The sequence below is a fragment of the Bubalus kerabau genome, chromosome 1 (genome assembly GCF_029407905.1).
Source record: "Bubalus kerabau isolate K-KA32 ecotype Philippines breed swamp buffalo chromosome 1, PCC_UOA_SB_1v2, whole genome shotgun sequence".
In the NCBI taxonomy this organism is placed as follows: domain Eukaryota; kingdom Metazoa; phylum Chordata; class Mammalia; order Artiodactyla; family Bovidae; genus Bubalus; species Bubalus kerabau.
The window spans coordinates 203,163,775-203,177,916 of NC_073624.1; the positions used below are offsets into that span (position 1 = coordinate 203,163,775).

At 38.8% G+C, this 14,142-nt stretch overlaps 1 protein-coding gene across 10 annotated transcripts in view; it reads right to left on the reverse strand.

The window, feature by feature from the left end:
* Positions 1-5,706: 5,706 nt before the first annotated feature.
* TNFAIP8 (TNF alpha induced protein 8) overlaps positions 5,707-14,142 on the reverse strand; it is a 143,252-nt gene continuing 134,816 nt past the window's right edge. For all 10 annotated transcript variants that reach the window (XM_055550220.1, XM_055550225.1, XM_055550214.1 and 7 more), the window contains one exon: positions 5,707-7,427. In XM_055550220.1, the coding sequence (XP_055406195.1) occupies positions 6,862-7,427 (566 nt within the window). In that variant the 3' untranslated portion in view covers positions 5,707-6,861. The remainder of the gene's footprint in view (positions 7,428-14,142) is intronic.

Consider the following 14,142-nt stretch of genomic DNA (forward strand, 5'->3'; position numbering starts at 1 on the left):
AAATATATATAATTATATAAAAATGTATATAAATGTGTATATATATGTATATATTCAGTTTTCAGTTAAAATAAACTATTCCATGAAGAAATCCAGATTCCCTATATACTCTGTTGTCTCTGTTGGAGCCATGGGGGGAAAATAATGATACAGTACCTACTCTTCAAAGATGGCTCTCACAATCATTCATCCTAGAATCCATGCCCTTGTGTAGTCCTTCCTAGACTAAATTGGAGTTGGGCCCATACATAATAAAAGAACAACTCAGCAGGCTTGGGATGGTCAGATTCTGTACTTTTTAAGGAGAGGACTGACCTCTGACTAGCTCCTGGGAGGTAATCTCTAAGACCTTGCCATATTCTGTCTGATAAGAGTCCCTGTGTATATCCAGTGCCTTAAGTCATAACCAGATAGTTCATGTTAACTGTGTGATTGATGGTAAACACCTGTTTTTGTTCATCTTGGACTCTGAACCCATCTGTATCAGTTTGACCTCTGGAGGATAGGGAGACCGAGTAACTCTGGTCAATCACGTGGGCATTCCACGCTTATGAGACTGACCCTTAATAAAAACCTTGGACAAGGCTCAGGTGAGCTCCCTGGTTGGCCACACTTTGTGTGTGTTATCACACATCAGTGCTGAGACAATTCAGTGTTATCTGTAAAACTCCACTGGCAAAGCGCAGCCGGACGCTTGCGCTTGGTTTCTCCTGGACTCTGCTCTATGCTCTTGTTTCCTTTGCTGATTTTAACCTGTGCCCTTTCCCTGGAGTAAATCTTAACTGTGAGTATGATAGCATTTCTGAGTTCTTTTCTTCTACAGAAGCTGCAGTCCTAATGGCAGTCTCGAGGACCCCACTCAGAGCCTATAACTTGCTTCAACCAGCAGAATGAAGCAGAAGTGACACTGTGCCTGTTCTGGGTATACACCTTAAGAAGGCCTAGAAACTTCTGCTCCTGCAGTTAGGGCATGTCCTGAGTAATAGTAACCAGAGACCTCAGGAAGAGGAGAGGCTCAGCCACTCCAGCAGCACAGTCAAATCTCTCAAGACATCAGTCTCAGTGACTGGCTGACTGCAACCATGTAAGATCCCATCAAAGACAACTGCCCAGTTAACCCAAAGAATCATGAGCCATAACACAATTGTTGTTTTAAAACACTACATTTTGCGGTAGCTTGTTAGGTAGCACCAGGTAACTAAAACCAGCAGAATGATAAAATAATTGAAGACATTCAGAATTTAATTGGCTAAGAGATCACACATAAGTAACTGTCACAAACGATTAATAATTCAACTCAAAACAATTTTCCTAAATTGAAAGCAAGAAACATTTTTTAAAGAGGACTCGGATTTAATAAAATTCTCTCAGGCTGCAGAAGTTGTATATTTTGTTTTAGGCTCCAGGCTTATTTTCATAGCTTATGTAAACAATACCTCACACAGGAATAGTCTTTAGGAGGTTTCAAAGCCCTTGGTGTTTTGTTTAATTTTATCCTTAAAATGAAACTATGAGGTAGTTGATTTCATCCAAAATTTAAAGATAAGGAAAGAGAGCTCCCTGGCAGACAAGGAGCTGGGAACACTGGTTTCAATTGCTCCAGACATGCCCTCTGGACGCTGCTGGGCTCCCCTGGTCACCCTACAGTGAGTCCCCAGGAGGAAAAGATGCCAAGCTCGGACACATAATGTCTGAAAATACTATGGAACGTTTCTATTCACAGATTTCACTTCACGTTGTTCAGTGACTATTTTAGCAAGTTAAAAACGTGCCTCTTCAGTCATGAGAGCACAAAGTCCATATGACTGGGGAGCAGCAATAATCCTGGCCCTTTTATCTAATCATCAGCAAGTCTTCCTCTAGGACATTAGATGTCTTATAAATATTTGCAAATTTGCTTGGCAAGTATTTACCCTTTTGTGAAAACAAGCAGTCTTAGAAGAGAGCTAACAAGTCACTTAGGACGGGTGAGGGTTGGCTGATAAAAGCCCACTTCCAGGAAAATGAAACCTGAGCTTCTTATAAAATGTCAATCATCCCAGATAATGGTGACCCTTTAGGTAGGTAAACTCAGAGTTTTCACTTCTCTGTCTTGTGTTTATACCTCACATCAGGCAGTTTCAAATGACTTCATGCATCTGTAAGCTTTTAAATGGAAAAACCAAAGTACAAAGAAGTATATTGTTTTGGATCATTCTGCAAATCAAAACACATACTTTAAAAAATCAAAAATTCTTTCCCTGTGGTAAGAACAAACCCCAAGTGCCTGATCAGCCAATTATTTCCACGAGGCAAAAATACAGTTATGCAGTTGTTGGTGGGGAAAGCAAAGAATTTCCTTAGCCACCCATGAAGGAAGATGAGGGGCCTTACCCACTGGCTGGCTACCCTTACAAAGACTGCATGGAAATTTGGTGGACACAGAGCACAATGCTCTATACTTAAGAATATTTTCCGAGGCACAGATGTTTTTCTCTTAACTGTGAACGCTGGCTGACTTGTCTGTATCCTTTTTCAGGGCTCAGCAGACAGGATGTCTTTGGAGTAGCTTGTACCCCTATAACTTGGGGCTGATGATTCTTGCTAGATGGAAAATACATCTTTGGCTAGACAGACATGAATCAATATTATATAAAAATGTTTCCATTTTGAGAAATTCCCAGAGAGAAACCTGTCTTTCTGGCTCTGGGCACATGCAAGTAACCAGCAAGACACCTCAGTGAAAGAGAAAATGGATTTCCAATAGTTTGCCATGATGGTGAAATGAGATTATAAGCTCCTAAATATTTTCCTACTCTCCTGTTTTGCAAGCAAAAAGTTAACTCATTTTTCTGGTTAGTGACTCAGTGATTCATTAGGGGGTTTCTATAAAGACTTAAAATTGAATCACAGCAAGGAAAATTATTTCCGAGCTAGAATAAAATTGTATGTCATAACAACACTGGGTACTAAACCCTGCTTTGAGCCAAACAAATAATATAGAAGCTTTATGCCCACAAATGCAATAGATCAAGTAAGCCAGTGATTTTTTGGAACACTGCAAAGTTCAACTAATTTAGATAATGCCAGTTTGGAAATTTAAGATCGGATAAAAATGTAAAAATAGTATAAATACTATTAACATGCTAATTTTGCTTTTATTAGGATATTTTAATTTCCTAGCAGTTAAATAGTACTTAACTTTTTACTACAAACACTTCATCATATGGATGGGCACATTCATCTTACATTTTTTATTATAACTTAGGTGCTCTCATCAAGTATCTCAAGGATAAATTAAAATGCTCAGTAAGAATCCAATTGATATGTACAGAGCACAAAAAAAATGTGATTTTAGTCCTTTAATGGGGAGGAATCCACCAGAAAGTTTAAATTTTCTGTTTTTTTTTTTAAGCAGTAATATGGCGGTGGGAGAAAAAAATCTAAAAAAGAACTGGTTTATAAGACAAAAAAAGCAGCATTATTTCTGTGCCATTAAAGTTCCTAACATTTGGTCTTCTTTTCACTTATTTTGAGTTCTATATGAAAGATATAGTAACCAGAAAAACACAAGGCTATTTTTAGGCTTACTTGCTCCGATGTTTCCAGTCTCTCAACCTGGAAAATAACGTTGAAGTTTTAAATCAATGCCATACCTCTTCTGGGGAATACCGTGGTGAACTTCTGCTTGTCTTGGTTGCGTGCACGTAGAGTGCCATGTGTATCCACAGAAAGACCACCTGGCGGGGGAGGCATACCATACTGCAGGGGTCAATGTTCAAAGTTATTGTTAACTGGAAGCACCTTGAGGTTCCAGAAGGGACCAAAAATTTGAACCATGAAATGTCCCCAAATTAGGAGCCATGTTGAAAACTTCATTAAGATTTCTTTGCATAAAACCATACCCAGAACGGGTCAGATCTGTATGATTTAAATACCTTCTAAAATGCCATTATGTGAAAATCCATTTCAGAAGGACACTGCCCACTCCTCTCTGAGCTAATGATGTTTCTAGGACTGTTTTTTCCCCCCCTATATCATCATTAAATGAAAATAAGGTTTTATTAATATAAACTGGTTTTGACACCAGACCTATGTGACCTCAGGCAAATTCTCTAGTTTCTCTTGCCTTAATTTCCTCATCTGTAGAACAGTGAAGGTTGTGGTGGGCACTGAATGAGTTACTATGCCTGGCACATAGTATCTACTCTGTAGTGTCAGTTGTTAACAGCAGCATTATCACTCACCTAATAAATTAGCTCATAAAGTTTGCAGAGAAGCCATCAGAATGAAATTTTAAAAAACCAATTATAATACAATTCATGATTTTTTTCTAAAATGTAATAAAAAGATTCAGTTTTTCATAAGACCCTAAAATGACTATGAACTTGGCTCAGAATTATCTATCCTAAGCACATTCATATTCTTTCCAGCTTTCCACCTCAAATCAACTCATGCACATTTCTGTTGCATCAGAAATGAACTTGCTGATGAAAACTGACACCGATCCTTCTGAGTCATGCCTTCCAGGCACAGGATGGCTAAGGAGATGGGTTCCCTCAGAAGATGATGCTGAAACAGGGGAGCAAACAGGTTCCCCTGCTTCAAGATACTCCTCACTGCCTTCCTTCTGTGTGAAATTCAGGGCTGCTCTTCCCCTGCCCCATGCACATCTGACTGCTATCCTGAAGGTACAAATTTATGATCCCAAGTGTCCAGACTCATCTAAATTTATTCCTAGGTGTTCTCGCTCTCTGGTTGGTCCTGTTTATAGCTAGAGACGAGCAAGAAGCATCCGCCCACTGCCTGGGTACTTCATTTTCCACACTCCCCCTGCTGAGGGAATCCGGGAGAACACAGAGTGCCCTAGGTCAGTAGCTTCCACGTAACACACTCTTGATTTTCCCAGAGCTGGTCAAGAAAGGCTGCTAAACTAAATTTGTAAGCTATTTAGCAGTCTCTGAAGCTAGAGGGACCAATTCTGCAATCACTATACTATTGCTATAACTTACAGTGGTCACCTACTGGCCTGGGGAAGGGAGGATGGTAATTTCAGTTCAAATTTTGGTGTCAGGATTTAACATCAAATAGGGAGAGACTGTTTTCCTCTGTTGCTTGACTCAGATAAGCACATGAGGGTCCCAGAGAAAGCTACCACCTCCTTTCAGATCAGATCAGATCAGTCGCTTAGTCGTGTCTGACTCTTTGTGACCCCATGAATCGCAGCATACCAGGCCTCCCTGTCCATCACCAACTCCCGGAGTTCACTCAGACTCATGTCCATTGAGTCAATGATGCCATCCAGCCATCTCATCCTCTGTCGTCCCCTTCTCCTCTTGCCCCGATCCCTCCCAGCATCAGAGTCTTTTCAAATGAGTCAATTCTTTGCATGAGATGGCCAAAGTACTGGAGTTTCAGCTTTAGCATCATTCCTTTCAAAGAAATCCCAGGGCTGATCTCCTTTAGCCTATAGCAAATTTTAGTTGTAGGACCTTTGCTGGTAAGCTATTATTTTAACATAAATATTCTGGGAGGAAGGCAAATTCAAGGCAAAGGAGTACACTAAATCACAGACATAGTGACAATGCAAATATTTAGTGCTGGTGACTAAGTCTGTTATTTCCTAGGAGATAGAGTTAGCCAGCAGGTTTCTTTTTCACAAAATAAGCAAATGCTTACTTTATCATTCATACATATAAAATTATACATAAACAACACACAAACTGCTTGGAATGCAAATATTCTTTGGTTTACTCATCAAAACAGCAAATAACAAAACAGCAAAATTTTATCAGTTAAATAAAAAAGTAACACTTTATTTACCTATCAAACCTTACTAAACATTGAAATGCATTCATTCTCATGTTCTTGTAGCAAGATTCGTTCTTCCCTTCTGCCTCTCCTTCTCCTAAATTAAATTATTCTGATGGGCTCATCACTAGAGTATAGATTGTTTTATCATTCTTAAAAGCACTTACTTTTTATAGTCCCAATATCAGGAATGATCTACATTTTCTCTTTTTTTCTTACATTTAAAATAGATATCAAAAATGGAGATTCCATCAGCACATTTTCAAGATGACATACAAGTTAAGCCCTCAGCAAGCATTTCAAGGCAAATGGCATGTTATTTTGGGGAATTTTCATGTTTGAGGAAGTATTACTGTTGCTACTAAGAAACAGGACTCAATTCTGGAAGCATAGTCTTACGTTAGACTAAATTATTCATAATGTCAAATACAATGGATTTCTAGAATAGTGATTTCAGAGAAGCAGTTTTCTATTTTTCTGAGGGTTCAATTTGACTGTCTTAATACTTGAATGTCTTAATTCTTAATTAAGATGGAATTTTTGAATGTCAATTAGAAAGTCTTTAACAAAAGAATCTTTAACGAAAGGTAAACTTGAAAATGGAATTGTTTCAAAGGAGAAATGACAGTAAGAGAGGGTTCTTGGCTTTTTAAAAGAGGTACACGTACAAAGTAAGGAATAAAGGTGAACCAAAATACACAACTCTGTACACGTTAGAAATACCCAATGTGCCACCAACACAACAACTGCCCTAAAAAAAGATGTCTAGAGGTTTGGAGCCACACGTATCTTTCTCTAAATAACTCTGTATTTGCATCATGCAACCATACATCTTTCCCAGGATCTGTTAACTGTTGGGAAGCTTTTAACCAGAATATTTGGCAATACATTTTTCTTCAAATAAAACAAGCCTCATAAAACATTACCATTAATGTCTGACAACTGAATTGGGCAAAGTCTTTCTGAAATATTTGTAATCTTTTAAAGCATTCTTCTTGTTTTTTCCTTCATAAATCAGCAGAGCTCCGTCTTCAAATAAATCATGAGCAGTCACAACCTCAATTCACATGCTCATATGTTCTCTTCATCCAACATTTTGTTGATACCATCACACAGTTTCTGTAAGTGGGGTTTATAATTTCCAAAGGGATTATACAAGGCCGCCAAGAAATCACAATCTGAGAAGTGATCAAAGACGTTGTTAACCCGTCCGTGTGACTTGGTGGTGAGGTGACGCTGGATGATCTGGTGCAGCATCTCTCTGCACTCATTCAACAGCTTGGACAGCACGTTCCGGTCAAAGGTGAAGTCCACCTGGTGGAAACTGACCACCGTCATAGCAAGCTGATGAACTTTCTTCTTAAATTTCTCCATCAGTGCCAGCTCATCTTGGTTAAACTGGTTATTCCTGTAAAGGATGGCCAGCTTGATGACGGTCTTGATGAGGTTCTTGATGATCTTCTCTGCCTCCTTTTTGTTCTGGGTGTACTCCTTGGTCACCCTGTAGAGCTCATCTAGCACTTCACTGCTTGTGTCGTCGATGAGGGTGGTTGCAATGGACTTGGATGCCATTTTGCCCAAGATCTTCTTTTGTGCCTGAACGGCCAGGTTTTTGGAATTGAAGACATCTGTAGCCACTGAAAACAAAAGGGGAGGGGGGAGATAAAAATTCAGTAAAGATCAGAGGAGCAAATTAAAAATCTCATCTGGAGAAGTATTTTCCTTCTGATGTTCTCACTCTATGGTTTGCCTCCCACCTATTAACATTAGCTCTTGGTTCAGAAAGGAACTAAAATAATTTTCCTACATTTGGGGGGCAGAATTAGGTTCTTCTCACTGGTGAAATTAATGGGTGGCTAGGCTGCACTCCATGCGGTCGCTAAGAGTGAGACACGACTGAGCGACTTCACTTTCACTTTTCACTTTCATGCATCATTGGAGAAGGAAATGGCAACCCACTCCAGCGTTCTTGCCTGGAGAATCCGAGGGACGGGGGAGCCTGGTGGGCTGCCATCTATGGGGTTGCACAGAGTTGGACACGACTGAAGCAACTTAGCAGCAGCATGCATAATCTTGAAGGTTTTTTGGCAATTCAAGTATTTTATTTATACCTTCTGCTTTATAGCCAATACTTCATTTAGAAGTTAAAGGGCTCCAGGAGAAGGGGGTGGGAGAAGGATAAATAAGGAACTTTGGATTATCATACACACATTACTATATATAAAGTAGATAATTAAGGACTTACACATCAAGTACCCTAGCACAGGGAACCCTACTCAATATTCTGTAATAATCCATACAGGAAAAAAATCTGAAAAAGAATTAATATATGTATATGTATAACTCAATAACTTTGCTGTACACCAGAAACTAATACAATGCTGTCAATCAACTATACTCCAATAATATTTTTAAAAAGCTAAAATTTTAAAAAAAGAAGTTAAAGGGCTCTGATCATAAAGATAGTATGTTTCACAAGGAGTAAGTTTTTATGCAATTTTCCCCTAGTTTAAATTTTATAAGAATCACATAAGGAATATAAAGTCAACTCCACAATTGTTCTCCAAGCAACAGTAATCGAGAACAATTTAACAAAATCCATTTAAAAGGAAAAGGAAAAAAGTGACAGAGCCAAGTTACTGAATAAATTGATAAATTCGATTCGGAAGCTAATCAAAAAGAAAACCTTGCTCTGTAGTCCAAAATCTGCAAAAAGTCAAATTTCCTGAGCCACTGGTCAGCACCTACCAGTTTGATCATCCTAACCACACTGAGTGTCAACTCTCCAGAGCAGAGTGTTGGAAAGAAATATTTTCTGGAGAACTCATTGTCACTTGCTAGCTCTAATGAATGGCCACTGTGCCCTTTACATTTTTATATGATTTGAGGAAATAATCCTTTGGTATGAGCTAATGAAATGTGCCCCATGAAGAACACACTTTGAGAAAGCAGATCCTTAGAGTTCACTTCTGGAATTATCATAACTTAACTGGACAGAGATTAAACATACAAGTAGAGTTGTCTGTATTAAGTATTAATAAGACACTGTGATGCTCCCTATTTATAGCCAGTCAGTGAATATGATCAATAAATGTTTATTCCCCAAACCAATTTTAGTTTTTCTCCTCTCCAGAATTGTCCCCCACTTTGTGCACGCTGCTCCATGACCACCGTGCTCCCTCCCTCTTCTCCGAGGTGCCTGAGTGTTGGAAAGCAGTCACTCAGTAATGAAAGATGAAAAGCTTAAAAATACAGATATGCAGGAATGAGTCAGGGCATCAATGATGTTATTAGAAATAATTAGGAAATTATTTCTAGCTTGAACATGTTAGCAACATTAGAAAACAAAAAGGTAGCTACTTCCAAGTCCAGGCTGGGAAGGTCTATAAGAAAGTAACTCCCTAGATGTGGAACTGCCATGTCAGATTTGAAATCAGGGCCAAAGTAGCTCATGGTATACAGTGCAAGTAGCTGTGAATTACCTAATTACCAGGATGTCACTCAGAACTTTACATGTCCATACACCCTGAAAGAACATCTTGATTGAACTAGAGATGGTCCTTTCACAAATGTCGATATTTAAACTTGTGAAACATGAACTGAAACTGCAGAAGAACTGAAATAGATTTTGAGAAAGAAATGGAAAGTAAAAAAGCATGAGAAATAGCTAACTTGTTGAAAGTTTTCAGGCTTTTTAATACTTTGCTCATTTAAGTAGTAGTTCACTATTTATTCCTACTTTTCAATGGTTTGCAAGAGTGCATGGTCTCACACTGAAGAATTTATGTCAAAATGAGTGTAGTTCATTCATGTAGTTAGTATTATCAAATTAATAAGACCAGGGACCATCTTCCATGACTGAACTTAAGACACAGACCTCTACAAATAATAAACCTGATTTATATAGGAAGGGATACCCCCAAATTTTCAGACACACTAGGATTTCAGGAATTTATTTTATATAAAGTTGAAAGGTTATTCTGTTTCTCTTTGCAACCCCATGACTGTACCCTGCCAGGATCCTTTGTCCATGGGATTCTCCAGGCAAGAATACTGGAATAGGTTGCCATTCCCTTCTCCAGGGGATCTTCCTGACCCAGGAATCAAATCTGGATCTCCTGCATTACAGGCAGATTCTTTACTGTCTGAGTTACCAGGGAAGCCCATACACTATATAAAAAGGGATACTCCCAAATTTTCAGATACACAGTAACTAATTAGGATTTCAGCAATTTATTTTATATAAATTTTAAAGGTTATTCTGTTTTTAATTGATTAGAATGTGGCACAGTCTACAAACATCCCATCAGGAATTTACTGCAATGCCTATGAAATAGCAATACAGTACATTCTGAAATAACCCAAACCAGAGAGAGAGTTCAAAAGACTCTCCTGTGCTCCTCTTTCCAAGGCTGGACTTGCAAGTTTGTACCTCTAGTAGGCCACTTTTTAAAATTAAACCTAAATATCTCATTTAATTGCAAATAAAGACAATAATAACTCTCCGGTATAGCACATTTAACTTCTTGCAAGAGAAAGGCTGCTGCCCATGAAGCAAGATAGTTCCTCATTTACTGAGAACCAAATCTGAACCAGGACAGAGAAGTTGATCTCTGAGGTTTTCACATTCGTTTCAGAGGAACTTCAAACCCTGCTCCAGAAATACAGCAGCAGCTTCACACTTGCATTTTACCCTCTGGATTATATCCAATACAGTCATCTTTGAAAATGAGAATGAAGCTGTTGCTCCCTGCTCCGTGGGGAAGACATACATGCAGTACATTTCTTTCCATTAGTGAAGGCCTCTTCAGGGCCAGCTGGGAGTTGTGGCTGAGAGTTGCTGGCCAGGATTGTGTGGTCTGTGATCATGAAATATGATTGCTTTTTTTCCTTGTAAATTAACTGCCTTTAGCCACTCCTGCTCAGGCTTGTTTGTCAGTGCTACATCCTCCACTAGATTGATGAAATGTCTGGTGTATCTCACAGCTAGTCCTGGACCACATTTTTCTCCTTCACAATTCTCGTCCCTGAGTGATCTCATCCCCTTCCATGGCTTCAGATATCACCCACAGGCCAATGATTCCCACTGTTGCAACTCAGCCCTGACCTCCTTTCCAGACTCACTTTGCAAACACACTCAAGGTTTTTCTTTTCTTTGGCTATTGTGCAGGCATCTCAAATGTACCATGTCCAAGACTGAATCTGTGATTCCTTCCTGTCCCCAGATTGCTACTCCTCCACTCTTTACTATCTTAATTAACAGCATCCCTTCTATCCATGTGCTCAAGTCAGAGACCTGAGAGTTGTTCACCATACCATCCCCTCCCTTAGCTAGTCCAGTGCCAAGTTCTTTCTACCTTCCTCCAATTCTCTAAATTCTATTCACTTCCCTCTATCTCCATGGACCACAGCCCCAATCCAAGCCCCTACCCAATCTCTTCCCACACAGCAGCCAGGGTTTTTATGTAAATCTGAAAACGATGCTTCACTTAAATTCCCTGCTAACCATCATACTTCCTTGTTCCTGAAATCCTCATCATTTGCTTACATTTTCATTGTCTGTCTTATTTTACTAGAATCTACGCACTCTGAGAGCATAAGTTGTATATATTATTCACTGTGTCATCCCTCTAGGCCCATGAGGGTACCTGGTACCTGACACTCCTGACAGAAGCAGAAGTTAACTGCCCCTCTCGCTTCACTATATTTAAACACTTCTCCATGAAAACATGCTGATCTGAAAAATGAGAGCCCTAAATACATATGTGTGTGCTTTGTTGTAAAAGCTAGAGAAACAGACATCTTCTTTACCTAGTTAAATATGTGGTTTTCTTCTTTTGAAGTGCACCTCAGACTGTGGTTTCTCTTATTGTCATCAACCAGTTCTTTTGAAGAGCAAGATTTAGCAACTTAAGTATCCATTAACAGATGAATGGATAAAGAAGATGTGGTACATATATGCAATGGAATATTACTCAACCATAAAAAAGAAAGAAATATTACCATTTGCATCAACATGGATGGACCTAGAGATTATCATACTAAGTGATATGATATCATTCATATGTGTGGAGCCTAAAAAAATTATATAAATGAACTTATTTACAAAACAGAAATAGACTCACAATCATAGAAAATAAACTTATGGCTACCAGAGAGGATGAGGGAGAGAATAAATTAGGAGTATGAGATAAACATATACATGTGTGAGTGGCCTCAGTCACTCAGTCATGGCTGACTTTTTGCGACCTCGTGGGCTGCAGCCTGCCAGGCTAGTCTGTCCATGGAATTTTTCATGGCAAGAATACTGGAGTGGGTTGCTATTTTCTACTCTGGGAGATCTTCCAAACCCAGGGATCGAACTCATGTTTCCTGCATCTCCTGCATTGGCAGGTGGATTCTTCACCACCTGGGAAGCCCCTAATATATATGTGCTACCTACTGTATAGCAGAGAGAACTATATTCACTGTCTCATAACAATCTATAATGGAAAATAATCTGAAAATATATAATTGAATATATATCACTCTACTGTACACATGAAGCTAATATAACTTTGCAGATTAACTATAATTTTTAAAAAATGTAAACATAAATAAAGAGGAAAGACTTATTATGTACAATGAGAAAACCTCAAAGGACAATAATACAAATATATTTGTATATATTTAGTGTAAAAGCAGGGTGCAGTGGTTCTGTCTTGAGCCGGAGTGGAAGATTAAACATACACCACGTTTCATTTTGCCTTGATCTGTGATGAAACATAACCAAGGTAGGCCCAAGAAGCAACTGAGATGTATGAGTAAATGTTGTCAAAGAAGAAAGTGTTGGAAGTACTGATTTACTTGTGTTTGAGAATACACATGTATGTTGTTGACTAATGAGAAATTATGCTTTATATATAGAGAGAGGATTACCATGACATCAAAACTATTTAAGATAGTTTACAGAAATAGGTATGACTGCTATTCGACATCTGCTTATCTCACTGCCTCTCTTCTATATCTTTACATCTCCTTTCTTGGCTTAATCAAATAGTCTATTTTGGCAATGTTTGTTGTAAGGCAAACTGATTTTTAGGGAATACTGGTTTTAGTATCAACAATTATAAATTTGGAGATAAATACTGGTGTCAAAACTATAATGATCCCTTTATACAAGAAAAAAAAAGTGCTCAGAAGGGGAAAAAAAAACCCAAACCTTTTCATGACACTAATGAATGAAAAACTATAGTTTTCTGAAATTAACAAAAGTTACACATAACATTCAAAAAACTAAGATCATGGCATCCAGTTCTATAACTTCATGGCAAATAGATGGGGAAACAATGGAAACAGTGACAGACTTTATTTTCTTGGGCTCCAAAATCACTGCAGATGGTGACTGCAGCCATGAAATTAAAAGATGCTTGCTCCTTGGAAGAAAAGCTATGACAAACCTAGACAGCATATTAAAAAGCAGAGACATTACTTTGCCGACAAAGGTCCATCTAGTCAAAACTTGGTTTTTCCAGTAGTCATGTATATATGTGAGAGTTGGACCATAAAGAAGGCTGAACACCAAGAATTGATGCTTTTGAACTGTGGTGTTGGAGAAGACTCTCGAAAGTCCCTTGGACTGCAAAGAGATCAAACCAGTCAATCCTAAAGGAAATCAATCCTGAATATTCATTGGAAGGACTGATTCTGAAGCTAAAGCGCCAATTCTTTGACCACCTGATGCAAAGAGCCAACTCATTAGAAAAAACCCTGATGCTGGGAAAGATTGAAGGCAAGAGGAGAAGGACATGATAGAAGATGGGATGGTTGGATGGCATCACCAATTCAATGGACATGAGTTTGAGCAAGCTCTGGGAGATGGTGAAGGACAGGGAAGCCTAGGATGCTGCAGTCCATGGGGGTCACCAAAAGTCGGACATGACTGAGTGACTAAACAACAACAACAAAACCCATAACATTGGCTTCCCAGGTGGCTCAGTGGTAAAGAATCCATCTGCAATGCATGAGACACAAGAGATGCAGGTTTAATCCCTGGGTTGGAAAGATCCCCTGGAGGAGAGCATGGCAACCCACTCCAGTATTCTTGCCTGGAGAATCCCATGGACTGAGGAGCCTGGTGGGCTGTAGTCTACAAGGTAGCAAAGATTCAGACATGACTGAAGCAACTGAACACACACACACATACACATAACGTTATCCCAATTAAGACACTGCTAATATAGTGAAGTACTCAAGTCACTTTCTTTATAACCTCACCTGCAAACACATAATTTCTTTACCCATGAAATTTGTTATACTTGGAACTTTGAAATGGTGACTACAGATGCATGTATATGTCATTACTAATTCTTG